Raw genomic sequence first — 15450 nt, 5'->3', positions numbered from 1 at the left:
TGCAACGAGACCTGGGTGTCATGGTACATCAGTCATTGAAGGTTGGCATGCAGGTACAGCAGGCGGTTAAGAAAGCAAGTGGCATGTTGGCCTTCATAGCGAAGGGATTTGAGTACAGGGGCAGAGAGGTGTTGCTACAGTTGTACAGGGCCTTGGTGAGGCCACACCTGGAGTATTGTGTACAGTTTTGGTCTCCTAACTTGAGGAAGGACATTCTTGCTATTGAGGGAGTGCAGCGAAGGTTCACCAGACTGATTCCCGGGATGGCGGGACTGACCTATCAAGAAAGACTGGATCAACTGGGCTCTAAGGATAAGGGGTAAGCCATTTAGGACCGAGATGCGGAGGAACTTCTTCACCCAGAGAGTGGTGAACCTGTGGAATTCTCTACCACAGAAAGTTGTTGAGGCCAATTCACTAAATATATTCAAAAAGGAGTTAGATGAGGTCCTTACTGCTAGGGGGATCAAGGGGTATGGCGAGAAAGCAGGAATGGGGTACTGAAGTTGAATGTTCAGCCATGAACTCATTGAATGGCGGTGCAGGCTAGAAGGGCCGAATGGCCTACTCCTGCACCTATTTTCTATGTTTCTATGTTTCTATGTATTCACTGGAGTTCAGAAGAATGAGAGGGGACCTCATAGAAACGTTTAAAATTCTGATGGGTTCAGACAGGTTAGATGCAGGAAGAATGTTCCCAATGTTGGGGAAGTCCAGAACCAGGGGTCACAGTCTAAGGATAAGGGGTAAGCCATTTAGGACCGAGATGAGGAGAAACTTCTTCACCCAGAGAGTGGTGAACCTGTGGAATTCTCTGCCACAGAAAGTTGTTGAGGCCAATTCACTAAATATATTCAAAAATGAGTTAGATGAAGTCCTTACTACTAGGGGGATCAAGGGGTATGGCGAGAAAGCAGGAATGGGGTACTGAAGTTGCATGTTCAGCCATGAACTCATTGAATGGGGGTGCAGGCTAGAAGGGCCGAATGGCCTACTCCAGCACCTATTTTCTATGTTTCTATGTTTCTATTCTCCAAATAACATATCAGGCCTTTAACCACCTTGATAAAATGCCAAGCAATCTTGACTCCATTTCCCTGGCAATCCCGTGCTGCGCCAGTAAATTTCAATTTGGGCTCCAAATGGGATTATAGGAGCCAGATTTAAATATAATAATAAATAATAACTTTTATTTATATAGCGCTTTTAACGCAGTAAAATGTCCCAAGGCGCTTTCACAGCAGTGTTAAGATAAAACAGATAAATTTGACCAAGCCACAAAAGAAGAAATTAAGGCAGATGACCAAAAGCTTGGTTAAAGAGGTAGGTTTTAAGGAGCGTCTTAAAGGAGGAAAGAGAGGTAGCGAGGCGGAGAGGGTAAGGGAGTTCCAGAACTAAAAGTTAAAAAAATGTTAAATATGTTAACGCCTCTTCATAGCGAGACTCTCGGGCGTCCCCAATATCTGCAGCGGGTTGGGATCGGGTTCTGCAGGTTTGACATTATCACCCAGACCCTCCGCCAGTTGCGCTGGGGGTAAAATTGAGGCCAATGTTTCCCACATTACAACACTGACTACACTCCAAAACTGGCTGTAGAGCGCTTTGGGACGTCCGGTGGTCATGACAGGCGCTATATAAATGCAAGTCTTTCTTTCTCCTGGGTCATCAGGGACCGGAACGAAAAACCGAACTCCCGTTCTCCGCTCGGCCTCCGTGCTTCAGCAGGCGGGCTGATTGGTTAAGGTTTTAACCAATAGGAAAGCCCGAACTGGAAAGCGGCTGATACTGTCCAATGGGCGCGGCGCAGGTTGTTGGGGATTCGTTGAAGCGGGGGGGGGTGGGGCGGGGTTGGGGATTGGTTGAGCCGGGGCGGGGCTGAGGATTGGTTGATGCGGGCCGGGGCCGGGGATTGGTTGAAGCCGGGGCTGGGGATTGGTTGAGCCAGGCTGGGGCTGGGGGGGGTGGGGATTGTTTGATCCGGGGGCTGGGGATTGGTTGAGCCTGGCACTGGGGCTGGCGATTGGTTGAGCCGGAGCGGGCTGCAGGTGGGGATTGGTTGAGCCGGGCCCGGGGGCGTGCGGATTGGGTGAGCCGGGCCGGGCGGAGTGGTGATTGGTTGAGCCGGAGCGGGCTGGGGATTGGTTGAGCCGGGCCCAGGGGGGGGTGCGGATTGGTTGAGCCGGGCGCTGGGGTGGGGGGATTGGTTGAGTCGGGGGCTGGGGGTGGGGATTGGTTGAGCCGGGCCGGGCTCCGAGCTGCTGCAAGATGTCGGAGCGGAAGGTGTTGAATGTGAGTGCGGATTGTGAGGGGGTTGTGTCCGTGGCCCGGGGTCTGAGTTGAGCTGGGGCCGGTGGTGCGGGCCTGAGGGAGCGGCGTGTGGTGTGGTGGGCCGGGGCCGCACTCGCACAGGCCCGATGGGCCGAGTGGCCTCTGTCAGCCCACGGATAGTTTGATCATTGCGATGATTATATTACACAATGTACCTTTCGGCAGCAAACACGACATTTTCTGAGATATTCAAAATGATCAATTTTCAGGAAAAATCTTATAAGAATTAACATTGGAACTTGATTGGGGGAAAAATGGTCGTTTCAAAACCAGAAACATTATCCAAATGCTGTGCTATAAAAAACATACTAATATTGTAGCATTATTTCTAGCTTTGTGTCACAGGGTCGTGGGTTCACGTCCCACTCCAGGGCCTTGAGCAATAAATGTAGGCTGACACTCCCAACTCTGGGCTCTTGTGCATCCACCACCTCCTTCGCCCCACCATCAGCCTCCAGTCGTCTCGGCCCTAAACTCTGGAATTCCTTCGCTAAACCTCTCCGCTACCCTAACCTTCTCTTCTCCTTTAAGACTCTCCTCAAACCCTACCTCTGTGACCAATATTTTGCACGCACACATAAGAAACATAGAAAATAGATGCAGGAGCAGGCCATTCGGCCCTGCACCACCATTCAATATGATCATGGCTGATCATGCAACTTCAGTACCCCTTTCCTGCTTTCTCTCCATACCCCCTGATCCCTTTAGCCGTAAGGGCCATATCTAGCTCTCTTCTGAATATATCCAACGAACTGGACTCAACAAATTTCTGTGGTAGAGAATTCCACAGGTTCACAATTCTCTGGGTGAAAAAATTTCTCCTCATTTCAATCCTAGATGGCTTACCCCTTATCCTTAGACTGTGACCCCGGTTCTGGACTTCCCCACATCAGGAACATTCTTCCTGCATCTAACCTGTTCAGTCCCGTCAGAATTTTATATGTTTCTATGAGATCCCCTCTCGTTCTTCTAATTCCAGTAAATATAAGCCTAGTCGATCCAGTCTCTCCTCATATGTCAGTCCTTCCATCTGGGAATCAGTCTAGTGAACCTTCGCTGCACTCCCTCAATAGCAAGAATGTCCTTCCTCAGATTAGGAGACGAAAACTGCACACTACTCAAGGTGTGGCCTTACCAAGGCCCTGTACAACTGTAGTAAGTCCTCCCTGCTCCTATACTCAAATCCTCTCGCTAGGAAGGCCAACATGCCATTTGCTTTCTTAATTGCCTGCTGTACCTGCATGCTTACTTTCAATGACTGATGTACAATGACACTCTGGTCTCGTTGCACCTTCCCCTTACTAATCTGTCACCATTGAGATAATATTCTGCCGCTTTGTTTTTGCCACCAAAGTGGATAACCTCACACTTATCCACATTATATTGCATCTGCCATGCATTTGCCCACTCACCTAATCTGTCCAAATCACCCTGCAGCCTCTTAGCATCCTCCTCACAGCTCACACTGCCACCCAGCTTAGTGTCATCTATAAACTTGGAGATATTCCATTCAATTCCTTCGTCTAAATCATTAATATATATTGTAAATAGCTGGGGTCCCAGCACTGAACCTTGCGGTACCTCAATAGTCACTGCCTGCATTCTGAAAAGGACCCGATTATTCCCACTCTTTGCTTCCTGTCTGCCAACCAGTTCTCTATTCACATCAATACATTACCCCCGATACAATGTGCATTAATTTTGCACACTAATCTCTTGTGTGGGACCTTGTCAAAAGCCTTTTGAAAGTCTAAATACACCACATCCACTGGTTCTCCCTTATCCACTCTACTAGTTACATCCTCAAAAAATGTGAAGATTTGTCAAGCATGATTTCCTTTTCATAAATCCATGCTGACTTGGACTGATCCTGTCACTGCTTTCCAAATGCGCACTGCTATTACATCTTTAATAATTGACTGCAGCATTTTCCCCACTACTGATGTCGGGCTAACCAGTCTATGATTCCCTGTTTTTTCTTTCCCTCCTTTTTTAAAAAGTGGGGTTACATTAGCTACCCTCCAATCCATAGGAACAGATCCAGAGTCCATGGAATGTTGAAAAATGACCACCAATGCATCTAATATTTCTAGGGCCACTTCCTTAAGTACTCTGGGATGCAGACTATCAGCCTTCAATCCCATCAATTTCCCTAATACCATTTCCTGACTAATAAGGATTTCCCTCAGTTCCTCCTCCTCGCTAGACCCTCGGTCCCCTAGTATTTTCGGGAGGTTATTTGTGTCTTCCTCAGTGAAGACAGAACCAAAGTATTTGTTCAATTGGTCTGCCCGTTCCCCGTTATGAATTCACCTGATTCTGGCTGCAAGGGACTTACATTAATCTTCACTAATCTTTTTCTCTTCACATATCTATAGAAGCTTTTGCAGTCAGTTTTTATGTTTCCTGGAAGCTTACTCTCATACTCTATTTCCCCCCTCCTAATTAAACCCTCAGTCCTCCTCTGTTGAATTCTAAATTTCTCCCAGTCCTCAGGTTTGCTGCTTTTTCTGGCCAATTTATATACCTCTTCCTTGCATTTAACACTATTCCTAATTTCTCTTGTTAGCCACGGTTGAGCCACCTTCCCCGTTTTATTTTTACGCCAGTCAGGGATGTACAATTGTTGTAGTTCATCCATGTGATCTTTAAATGTCTGCCATTGCCTATCTACCGCCAACCCTTTAAGTATCATTCGCCAGTCTATCCTAGCCAATTCACGTCTCACACCTGTCCTAATGTCTCCTTATGTGTCAGCTGTGGCTCAGTGGGTAGCACACTCGCTTCTGAGTCCGAAGTTCAAGTCCCACTCCAAGAACTTGAGTGCAAAAATCTAGGCTGACAATCCAGTGCAGTGCTGAGGGAGTGCCATCTTTCGGATGAGACGTTAAACCGAGGCCCCATCTGCTCTCTCAGGTGGATGTAAAAGATCCCATAGCACTATTTAGAAGAACAACAGGGCAGTTATCCTCGGTGTCCTGGCCAATATTTATTCCTCAATCAACATAACAAAATGAACAGATTATCTGGTCATTATCACATTGCTGTTTGTGGGAGCTTGCTGTGTGCAAATTGCCTGCCGCGTTTCCCACATTACAACAGTGACTGCACTCCAAAAGTACTTAATTGGCTGTAAAGTGCTTTGAGATGTCCAGTGGTCGTGAAAGGCGCTATATAAATGCAAGTCTTTCTTTATGTGTCCTCCTGCAGGGAGTTCCTCCTGGAGTCCTGGTCACTTACTCCCTGAATCATTGCTGGCCAAACCAGACTTGAATGGCAATCTATCTCACTGGCTGTTAGGTTGTTTATTTACTATGTGCTGATTCTCTATGGAACAACAGTGACTACATTTCAAAAGTACTTCATGTTGGCCACTATGTAAATGTGAATTAGGAACCGGAGTAGGCCATTCAGCCCCTCGAGCCTGTTCCGCCATAAGTGTTTCCTAATTTCACTCCTGAAAGGCCTGTCTCTAATTTTTAGACCAGAGCCCTAGGCAGAAATAGTTTATTTCTATCTATGCTATCAGTTCCCCTTAATATCTTAAACCGATCAAATTACCCCCTTAATCTTCGAAATTCCAGGGAATATAACCCTAGTTTGTGTAATCTCCTCGAATTTGAAGCCCTGGAGTTTGGGTAGAATTCTGCTAAACCTACATTGCACTCAATCCAAGGCCAATATAGTTCTTTCTAATCGCACACACTTCCATTCACTCCTGGGGTTTGCAATTATGTTTGAGATTGTTCTGAAAGTGTAGGCATTGCAGTCAATGAGGAAAAGTTTAATACAAAGTAGTGAAGATATTAATGTTCAATAGTTCTGGAAAAATCCATAAAGTGTTTGCCCAGTGGGGCAGAGGGCATTGTTCTGACTCCATAGACTTGCAATGAAGGTCGCTGAGGCACCATGCTGCTGATCCAGTGACTAGCTCAATCCAGACTGGCAATCAAAACTGGGACTTTCGGCTCATCCATCAGGGATGTCCTTGAGAAGCCATTTCAGTCTAATGCCGAGATCTGTTTGTGCTCATGGTAACATATAACCTACACTTCTGGTTGAGCTTTACCGCTAAAATCAGCTTGACCAATCTAGTTATTGTATTTGCCAGTAAATAGCCATGGGTCAAAGTGCACATCCAGGGCAAACTAGGTGCAATGGATTAGACACTGACATTTCACCCCAGGATCTGAGTTCAAATCCAGTCCAAACTGATGGATAAATGTCTGCTGGCTGGAAGAGCTCTATGTGAAAGGAGTTTAGGCAGTCTCCGTCCACTTCCTAATCTATAGTGACCTAATGCACAAAACTGCAAATCATTGGACACCAATTGGCAGAGTCAGTCAGACAGGCCAAAGGATGGGAGTGGTAAAATATCACGCTGTTTCGGTGTTCTGAGATTGGGTTGAGAGTGGAGAGAGTCAGTCTCCATCTGACTGTTATACTTGACCTCGATGTTGAATGCTATCACTGGATTCCAACATAAAATCATAGAAATGTACAGCACGGAAAGAGGCCATTTTGGCCCATTGTGTCCGCACCGGCCGACAGAGCTATCCAGCCTAATCCTACTTTTCAGCTCTTGGTCCATAGCCCTGTAGGTTATGTTCTTCATGTGCACATCCAAGTACTTTTTAAATGTGGTGAGGGTTTCTACCTCTCATCATCATCATAGGCAGTCTCTCGGAATCGAGGAAGACTTGTTTCCACTCCTGAAGTGAGTTCTTTGGTGGCTGAACAGTCCAATACAGACTATGTCACATGTGGGACAGACAGTCGTTGAGGGAAGGGGTGGGTGGGACTGGCTTGCCGCACGCTCCTTTCACTGGCTGCGCTTGACCTCTGTGCGCTCTCGGCGTTGAGACGTGAAGTACGCAATGCCCTCCCGGATGCACTTTCTCCACTTGGGGCGATCTTTGGCAGAGACTCCCAGGTGTCAGTGGTGATGTCGCACTTTATCAGGGAGGCTTTGAGAGTGTCCTTGAAACGTTTCCGCTGCCCACCTTTGGCTCGTTTGTCGTGAAGGAGCTCCACATAGAGCACTTGCTTTGGGAATCTCGTGTCTGGCATGCGAACTATGATCGAATGTGGTCAGCGTTTCAATGCTGGGGATGTTAGCCTGGGCGAGGACACTGATGTTGGTGCGCCTGTCCTCCCAGGGGATTTGCAGGATCTTGCGAAGACATTGTTGGTGATATATCTCCAGCGACTTGAGGTGTCTTCTATACATCGTCCATGCCTCTGAGCTATTACTATAGCCTTGTAGACCATGAGCTTGGTGGTAGATTTGAGGGCCTGGTCTTCGAACACTTTTCCTCAGGTGGCCTAAGGCTGCACTGGCGCACTGGAGACGGTGTTGAATCTCCACATCAATGTCTGCTTTTGTTGACGAGAGGCTCCTGAGGTATGGGAAATGGTCCACGTTGTCCAAGGCCACGCCATGGATCTTGATGACTAGGGGGCAGTGCTGTGCAGCGAGGACAGGTTGGTGGAGGTCCTTTGTCTTACGGATGTTTAGCATAAGGCCCATGCTTTCATATGCCTCAGTAAATGCATCGACTATATCCCGGAGTTCAGCCTCAGAATGTGCGCAGACGCAGGCGTCGTCCGCGTACTGTAACTCAACGACAGAGGTTGGGGTGATCTTGGACCTGGCCTGGAGGCAGCGTAGGTTAAACAGCTTCCCACTGGTTCTGTACTTTAGTTCCACTCCAGCGGGGAACTGCCATGCACCACCTCACAATCAACAAGCTCCCCGGGATATAGTCGATAACGCAGCCCTGTTTGACCCCGGTCCAGACGTGGATTGGGTCTGTAATGGATCCGTTGGTAAGGATCACGGCCTGCATGTCGTCGTAGAGCAGGCGAAGGATGTTGACAAACCTTTGGCAGCATCTGAAACTGAGTAGGATGCTACATAGACCCTCGCGGTTGACAGTGTCAAAGGCGAAGAAGGCCGTGTATAAGGGCTGGCGCTGCTCCCTGCATTTTTCCTGCAGTTGTCGCGTTACAAAGATCACGTCCGTTGTGCCCCATATCCGCACTGTGACTCCAGGAGGAGCTCCTCGACCACAGGAAGAAGACGGTTGAGGAGAACTCTAGCGACAACTTTCACAGTGGCTGATAACGGAGATTCCCCTGTAGTTGCCGCAGTCGCACTTATCCCCTTTTTTAAAGATGGTCATGATCACTGAATCACTGAGATCTCCCGACATGCTCTCCTCCCTCCATATGAGAGAGATGAGGTCATGTATCCATGCCAACAGCGCCTCTCCACCATACTTTAGCGCCTCAGCAGGGATTCCATCCGCACCCGTAGCCTTGTTGTTCTGCAACTGTTTTATGGCTTTTCCTACCTCGTGCAGTGTTGGGGTTTCACTGAGGTGGTGGCGAGTCGATGCTGCGGGATGGAGTCGAGAACACTCGAGTCAAAGGCAGAGTCTCGATTGAGGAGATCTTCGAAGTGCTGCTTCCAGCGAGCCCTGCCAGCCTCGGTGTCCTTGATGAGTGTTTCCCCATTCTTGGCCAGTAGTGGGGTGGGATCTTGGGAGTTTGGACCGTAGGTGGCCTTGACTGCGATGAAGAATCCTCGCATATCATGGCTGTCAGCCAGTTGTTGTATCTCCTGTGCTTTCTCCATCCGCCACTTGTTCTTTAGGTCCCGTTGGACCTCAGCCTTGAGCCGTCTGTAATGTTGCTTTGCTGCTCCCGAGTTGGGTTGTTGCTTGAGGCTCAGAATTGCTCTGTGCTTACGATCTATTAGTTCTTGGATCTCCTGATCATTCTCATCAAACCAGTCCTGGTGTTTTCTGGTTGAGTGACCAAGTGTCTCTTCACAGGCAGTGGTTATGGAGGCCTGGAGGGCAGACCAAGCGATGTGGACATTCAGCATCTCAGGATCATCAAGGCACACCAGGTTAGCTGTGAGGCACTGGCGATATAGGGCTCTCTTAGCTGGGTCTTTAAGTGCCCCGGCATTGACTTTTTGCGGCACTGCTTCTGCTGTCCCCTCTGCTTTGGGACTATGTTAATGTCGATGATGGATCAGATTAGGCGGTGGTCCATCCAGCAGTCGTCAGCTCCTGTCATGGCACGGGTGATGCGCACATGCTTGCAATCCCTGGCTCAGACGATTACCTAGTCGAGCAGGTGCCAGTTTGGAGCGAGGGTGTTGCCATGATGCCTTGTATTTGTCCCTCTGGCGGTACAGGGTGTTGGTGATGAGGAGTTCATGTTCTCGACATTTTGTCAGGAGTAGGTTACCGCTGGAGTTGGTTTTCCCTACCCCCTCTCTGCCAATCACGCTTCACCAGAGGGCTGTGTCTTTGCCGACCCTGGCATTAAAGTTGCCTAGGAGGATCAATTTGTCACCTGCGGGGATGCGGGACAAGGAAGTTTTGAGGTTGAAATAACAATCCTCTTTGGTCTCATCCATTGCATCGAGTGTTGGGGCGTATGCACTGATGACTTGGTGCATTGGTTCCAGGATAGGATGAGTCGGAGAGCCATGAGGCGTTCGTGAACCCCGCAGGGGGGGTCTTTGAGGCGGTCGGCCAGCTCATTTTTGATGGTGAAGCCGACTCCGTGAAGGCAGCGTTCACGCTCTGGTTTTCCTTTCCAGAAAAAGGTGTAACCTCCACCATGTTCCTTCAACTGGCCTTCCCCTGCCCACCGGGTCTCACTTAGGGTGGCAATGTCGATGTCAAAGCGTCTAAGTTCCCGGGCAACAATCGCAGTGCGGCGTTCCGGCCTGTTGCTGTTGGAGTTGTCCACGAGGGTCCTGACGTTCCAGGTCCAGAACTTCATGTTAACGAAGTGGAAGATGCCTGTGCGTGAGTTCCTTTAACATGGGGTGGCCGCTGCACACCGGCAACCACACGGGCTTCGCGGAGCAAGGTCTTGGTCCAAGACAACTGGAGACCAGGCACTACTGTATGGGCCTAATTGCCTACGACGAGATGTTCGCCGCAGGCAGTGAGTTCCAGACCCTCACCACCCTCTGGGTAAAGAAAAGTCACCTCAAATCCTTCTAAACCTCCTACCAATTACTTTAAATCGATACCCCCACTCTATCTAGGCCCCTCATAATTTTATACTCCTCAATAAGGTTTCCTCTTTTCCAAAGAAAACAAACCCAGCCTACCCAATCTTTCCTCATAGCTAAAATTCTCCAGCCCAGGCAACATCCTCGTAAATCTCCTCTGTACCCTCTCTAGTGCAATCACATCTTTCCTGTAATGTGGTGACCAGAACTGCATTCAGTACTTTAGCTGTGGCCTAATCAGTGTTTTATATAGTTCAAGCATAACCTCCCTGCTCTTGTATTCTATCACCTTGATGAGCGTACAAAAATTTTAAATACAAATTTATTCCTTAACCATTCACCATGTATTGTGCTTCTCTCCCTCCACCAGAAATACTATCCGCCGGACTTTGATCCGTCAAAGATCCCGAAACTCAAACTTCCCAAAGATCGACAGTATGTGGTCCGATTAATGGCACCGTTCAACATGAGGTAGGTACATGCAGCTCATCAACATTTCACCTGCTAACCAGGTTTGTACTTCCAAAACTCATGTTTGCAACTACATTATTACAGACTTTAATAACAGAAAATGAAGTATATGATTAAAAATTGGTGCAGATTGCTTGATGCAAGGTCTCTGCTGCTTCTCAAATACTGTGTCGCACAATCTGTCCCAGTGTCCTGAGGTAGCTGCCAGATTCAGTTTTTATTCCCACTCACTAAGGAGAGATTTTTATCAGGTATCTGATCTCTTCCCCGACTTTTAATTCCTCAGCTCTTTGACCCAGTTCTTTCTATTTGTTAATTAATTCAGCTACATAACAGTCACCGCGTTTCAAAGTAATTCAATGTGTCGAGATGTTTTAGAGAGATGCGACAAGGCAATAAATAAATGCTTTTATCTTCTGTTATCTCGAAGTTGTGGAACTCTTCATCTCCCTTAGTCTTTCCCTTTTCAAACCCAAGCTTCCCATCACTTAACCACTGCCTCAAATGGAGTTTTTGATTAAGTAAAACATGGCTCGAAGAGCCTTCCCACTGTCTTACCTCAGATTTGTCATCTCCAAGTGAATTTAAGCAATTGGCAGCAGTGGTCACATTTATTCCTAGCCTGCATTGCTCCAGGGACACATCTGTCCTTCAAAAATAACACAAAAACCAAAGGACAGGAGAGTCATCCTGTACCATATCGATTGACAGTAACACTCACCATCTGCTTCAACCAGGAGATGGTCATTCTGACATTGTGCACCCAACTAGCTTTTGAAAAGCAAAACTTATATAATTGGCGTTTCAACTATCAGTGATAACAATGGAGCTTCCTCTCGCCACTGGCAACCTTAACACATCACGAGCCTGAGGTGGCTGGCCAACCAATCTGGGCGTGATGAGGGGCTGCTTATAGACAGACCGATCTCCCCCTCATCACCCCCTCCTTGCACTCTAGTCCTTCATAAAGGCAACAGAGAATCTCTGCCAGAGAGAAGTAATTTTGACATTCTCACAATACTAGACAGAGCTGCACGTTCCCATATAAATATAGAATCTGGAGATTATGATCTGAATCATAGGTGCATCACCATGTTAAACGGAGGCCCTGTCTACCTGCACAGATGAATGCAGAGCATCCTTGACACTATTCACAGAAGAGCAGGGAGCTCTCCCAGTGTCCTGAGCCAACATTCTTCCCTCAACTAACACCACCAAAACACAAAAAACAGATTAACTGGTCATTCGTCGCATTTCGTGTTAGCACTTTGTTTATGCAGGATAGCTACCACATTGGCTTACGTAACAGCAGTTGCTGCACTCCAACATAATGAGACATGATATGAATACCACTATTAATGGCTTTCATGTCTATTATTTTAATTATATTTTCAATGTAACTTGTAAATGCAGCTGTCTTTCACTGCCTCTCGGGGCCTGACCTTTCTGGATCTGGGATCCCAGTGCTTAACATTAGCTGCTGATTGGCTAAAAAGACTTCAACACTTGCTTTTTCCAGCCAATCAAGGGTCAGTATGATGGACTTTGACCTGCCCACATTATTGAAACGCCCGGGTCAAACCCCGGATGTGTTCCAAGTGCAGTATGAGGCGCTGCAGCCTCGACAAGTTTGTTTGGCGGTAATGGGAGGCGCTGCAATGAGATAACTCCTCTTTGGTGTCTGAAGGGTTAAGAATATTTCTGCTGATTGTTTCTTTCATTGCAAGAAAATTGCTTTTCACAACAAGAGGGAATTTAACTATTTTTAAAAGCGTAGACTCGGGGTTGATTTGATCGAGGTTTATAAATAACAAAGGGACTAGATTGTGTTGATGTGGACCAATGATGGGTTAAGGAAGACCAAGGATCAAGCTTACAATTTATGTAAGGGCAGAACGAGGTTGGGTGTTGGGCACTTGTTCTTTTCTCAGAGAAAATGGACCTGTGGAACAGGCTGCCGACTTGTGCGGTGAACACTGCTTCACTGTATAAGATTGGATAAATTGGGGTTGTTTTCTTTGGAACAGAGGAGGCTGAGGGTAGACTTAATTGAGGTGTATAAAATTATGAGGGGTAGATAGAGTGGATAGGAAGGACCTTTTTCCCTTACCAGAGGGGTCAATAACCAGGGGGGCATAGATTTGAAATAATTGGTAGGATTAGAGGGGAGTTGAGATTTTTTTTCCACCCAGAGGGTGCTGGGGGTTTGGAACTCACTGCCTGAAAGGATGGTAGAGGCAGAAACCCTCGTAGCATTTAAAAAGTATGAGGATATGCACTTGAAGTGCCGTAACCTACAAGGCTACAGACCAAGAACTGGAAAGTGGGATTAGACTAGATAGCTCTTTTTCGACTGGGTGCAGACACAGTGGGCCAAATGGCCGCCTCCTGTTCCGTAAATTTCTGTGATTCTATTCCTTCAAGGGAGAGCTGGACCTGTTTGTAGCTGGGGCAGAGATCATCTCGTGCAAAAGTTAGATATCCTACAACATCGTTTTATTCCCCGAATTGGCCTGAGTTTCTATCTGATTATTCACCGCTCCCAGTGGAGAGGGATTGTCTGCATCGCGATGCATGGTGCATCACATCTGTACGGGACTTGTAAGACTTATCTTAATTAAGATAGGTTTTAGTCTGTAAGATTTATGTCTTTTCTCTAGACATTACAGAGTTTGGACTTGAGACAAACAACACAGACACAGGATGTTTCTTCACTCACCCCTATCCAGGGGTTATCTTTACTTTGGATAATCAAGAGATACAAGCAATAACGATAGCATCAAATGCACAATAATTTCTAATTATTAGCCCACACCAGCCTATCCCATTAAAGTACTTTGTAACAGTTAAAATTGCCTATTCCCTAAGTGACTAATAGAAAGTAAGACATTCAAACAGAGTTAATTCCAGCCATGGTCAATGATCGGAAATTAACCCCCTGATTCTCTTGGTAACTGACCAGATCACCAATCTCTTGACTGCAGTGTTGACCTTATGTGTTACAGCCACTATATACCATTTTTCTGGATGGCTGCCCACCGTGTACATAATTGTCTAGGTTTAAAACAAAGTAATAGTCTTTTATGATGAGTAGGGATCTTTCATTCTCTTGTCTCCTTTCGTTGCAGCTTTTTTTCCCTTCACAGTTCCCAGACAATTTGCAGCTGTGAGATGTTAAAACTCATGAGAAAGTTTTTTGAATTCTCAAAGCCTTCTGGGTCACTAAAAATGGCCAACCCATGTTTTAGCCATCTTGGAGCAGTTTTCAAGCACAGTTATTAGCAGAAAATGAGACCAAAAAAAGTGCTATAGTCTTACAGATTGACTAGCTGAACCATTGGGTCCTTTCCTGTCGATCATTTTCACATGTTCTTGTGTTGTGCCAGGTGCAAGACGTGTGGAGAGTATATATACAAAGGTAAGAAGTTCAATGCACGGAAGGAAACTGTACAGAATGAAGTCTACCTGGGACTGCCCATCTTCCGCTTCTACATCAAGTGTACCAGGTGTCTGGCAGAAATCACATTTAAAGTAAGTACCTCTCCATTTCTCTGCTTCATTTGTGTACAGTTCCCTCCTCGCAGGTTCTATCTACACTGAATTACTTCAACCAGGGCAGTCAGGAATGTAACTTTCTCCAGGACTACAGTGAATGTTACGCCATATTATCACCCCCTCTTCCCACCCCCTCTTCTCTCCCCCCCCCCCCCCCCCCCCCCAATGTTCTCCACTCCTCTCCTGATGTCGTTGATTCCGGCTGGCGAATGTATCCACGGGTACAGACCATAAGCTCAATCAGTCCATTCTTCACGTGAGCCGAAGTAGCACATGTTATCAGGATATTTGACTGTTGATGCACATCACAGCCGAGTCTGATCCTGTACTAACCCATGTTAGTCTGTTCACACATGCACTTGTCAGTATGAGTCCTTGGGTGATCAGAAGCAGGAACCCCTGGCTGATTTTTCATTCCCTCCTCTGGATGCTGAGGCCAGTTGCAGCATTCAATGGCACTTTGAGATTGCCCGATTTGACAGATTCAGCTCAGTGCCACATTGGATGGTGCGTCTACCCAGAGTGAGTGGACAAGGGTGGCTGATTATGGGAAGTGGAAAACATTACAATGGTGCAGTAGGCATTGCAATTCTGAGATAGGGAGTGAGGATCATTATTGGGGAAGATTAGAGGGAGCTTTACCTTGCATCCAGCCTGTACCTTACCTAAACTGGGAGTGATTGATGAGGCAGTGTAGAGGGAGCCTTACTCTGTGTCTAGCTTGTACTTCACCTGAACTGGGTGCTTGGTGAAGTCAACCCGGGATCAACAAAAATGTTTTATCCCTTTAAGTGTCAGCTTTGGCTCAGTGGGTAGCACTCTAGGCTCTGAATCGGTAGGGTTCAAGTCCCACTCCAGGGACTTGAGCACACAAATTTAGGCTGACACTCCAGTGCAGTGCTGAGGGAGCTGCCATCTTTCGAATAAAATGTTAAACTGAGAGTCCATCTGCTCTCTCAGGTGGGCGTAAAACATCCCATGGCACTATTTTGAAAAAGAGCAGGAGAGTTATCCCCGGTGTCCTGGCCAATATTTATCCTTCGATCTACTTA

General features: G+C 47.0%; 1 protein-coding gene across 1 annotated transcript in view; it reads left to right on the top strand.

Annotated features, from left to right (window-relative positions):
* Positions 1–2226: 2226 nt before the first annotated feature.
* Positions 2227–15450, top strand: part of yju2 (YJU2 splicing factor homolog) — a 29796-nt gene continuing 16572 nt past the window's right edge. The window contains exons 1-3 of the mRNA XM_070860884.1: positions 2227–2289; positions 10743–10843; positions 14230–14374. Of these exons, the coding sequence (XP_070716985.1) occupies positions 2266–2289; positions 10743–10843; positions 14230–14374 (270 nt within the window). The 5' untranslated portion in view covers positions 2227–2265. The remainder of the gene's footprint in view (positions 2290–10742; positions 10844–14229; positions 14375–15450) is intronic.

Source organism: Pristiophorus japonicus, chromosome 18 (genome assembly GCF_044704955.1).
Source record: "Pristiophorus japonicus isolate sPriJap1 chromosome 18, sPriJap1.hap1, whole genome shotgun sequence".
NCBI lineage: Eukaryota > Metazoa > Chordata > Chondrichthyes > Pristiophoridae > Pristiophorus > Pristiophorus japonicus.
This window is presented reverse-complemented; position numbering and strand designations above follow the sequence as displayed.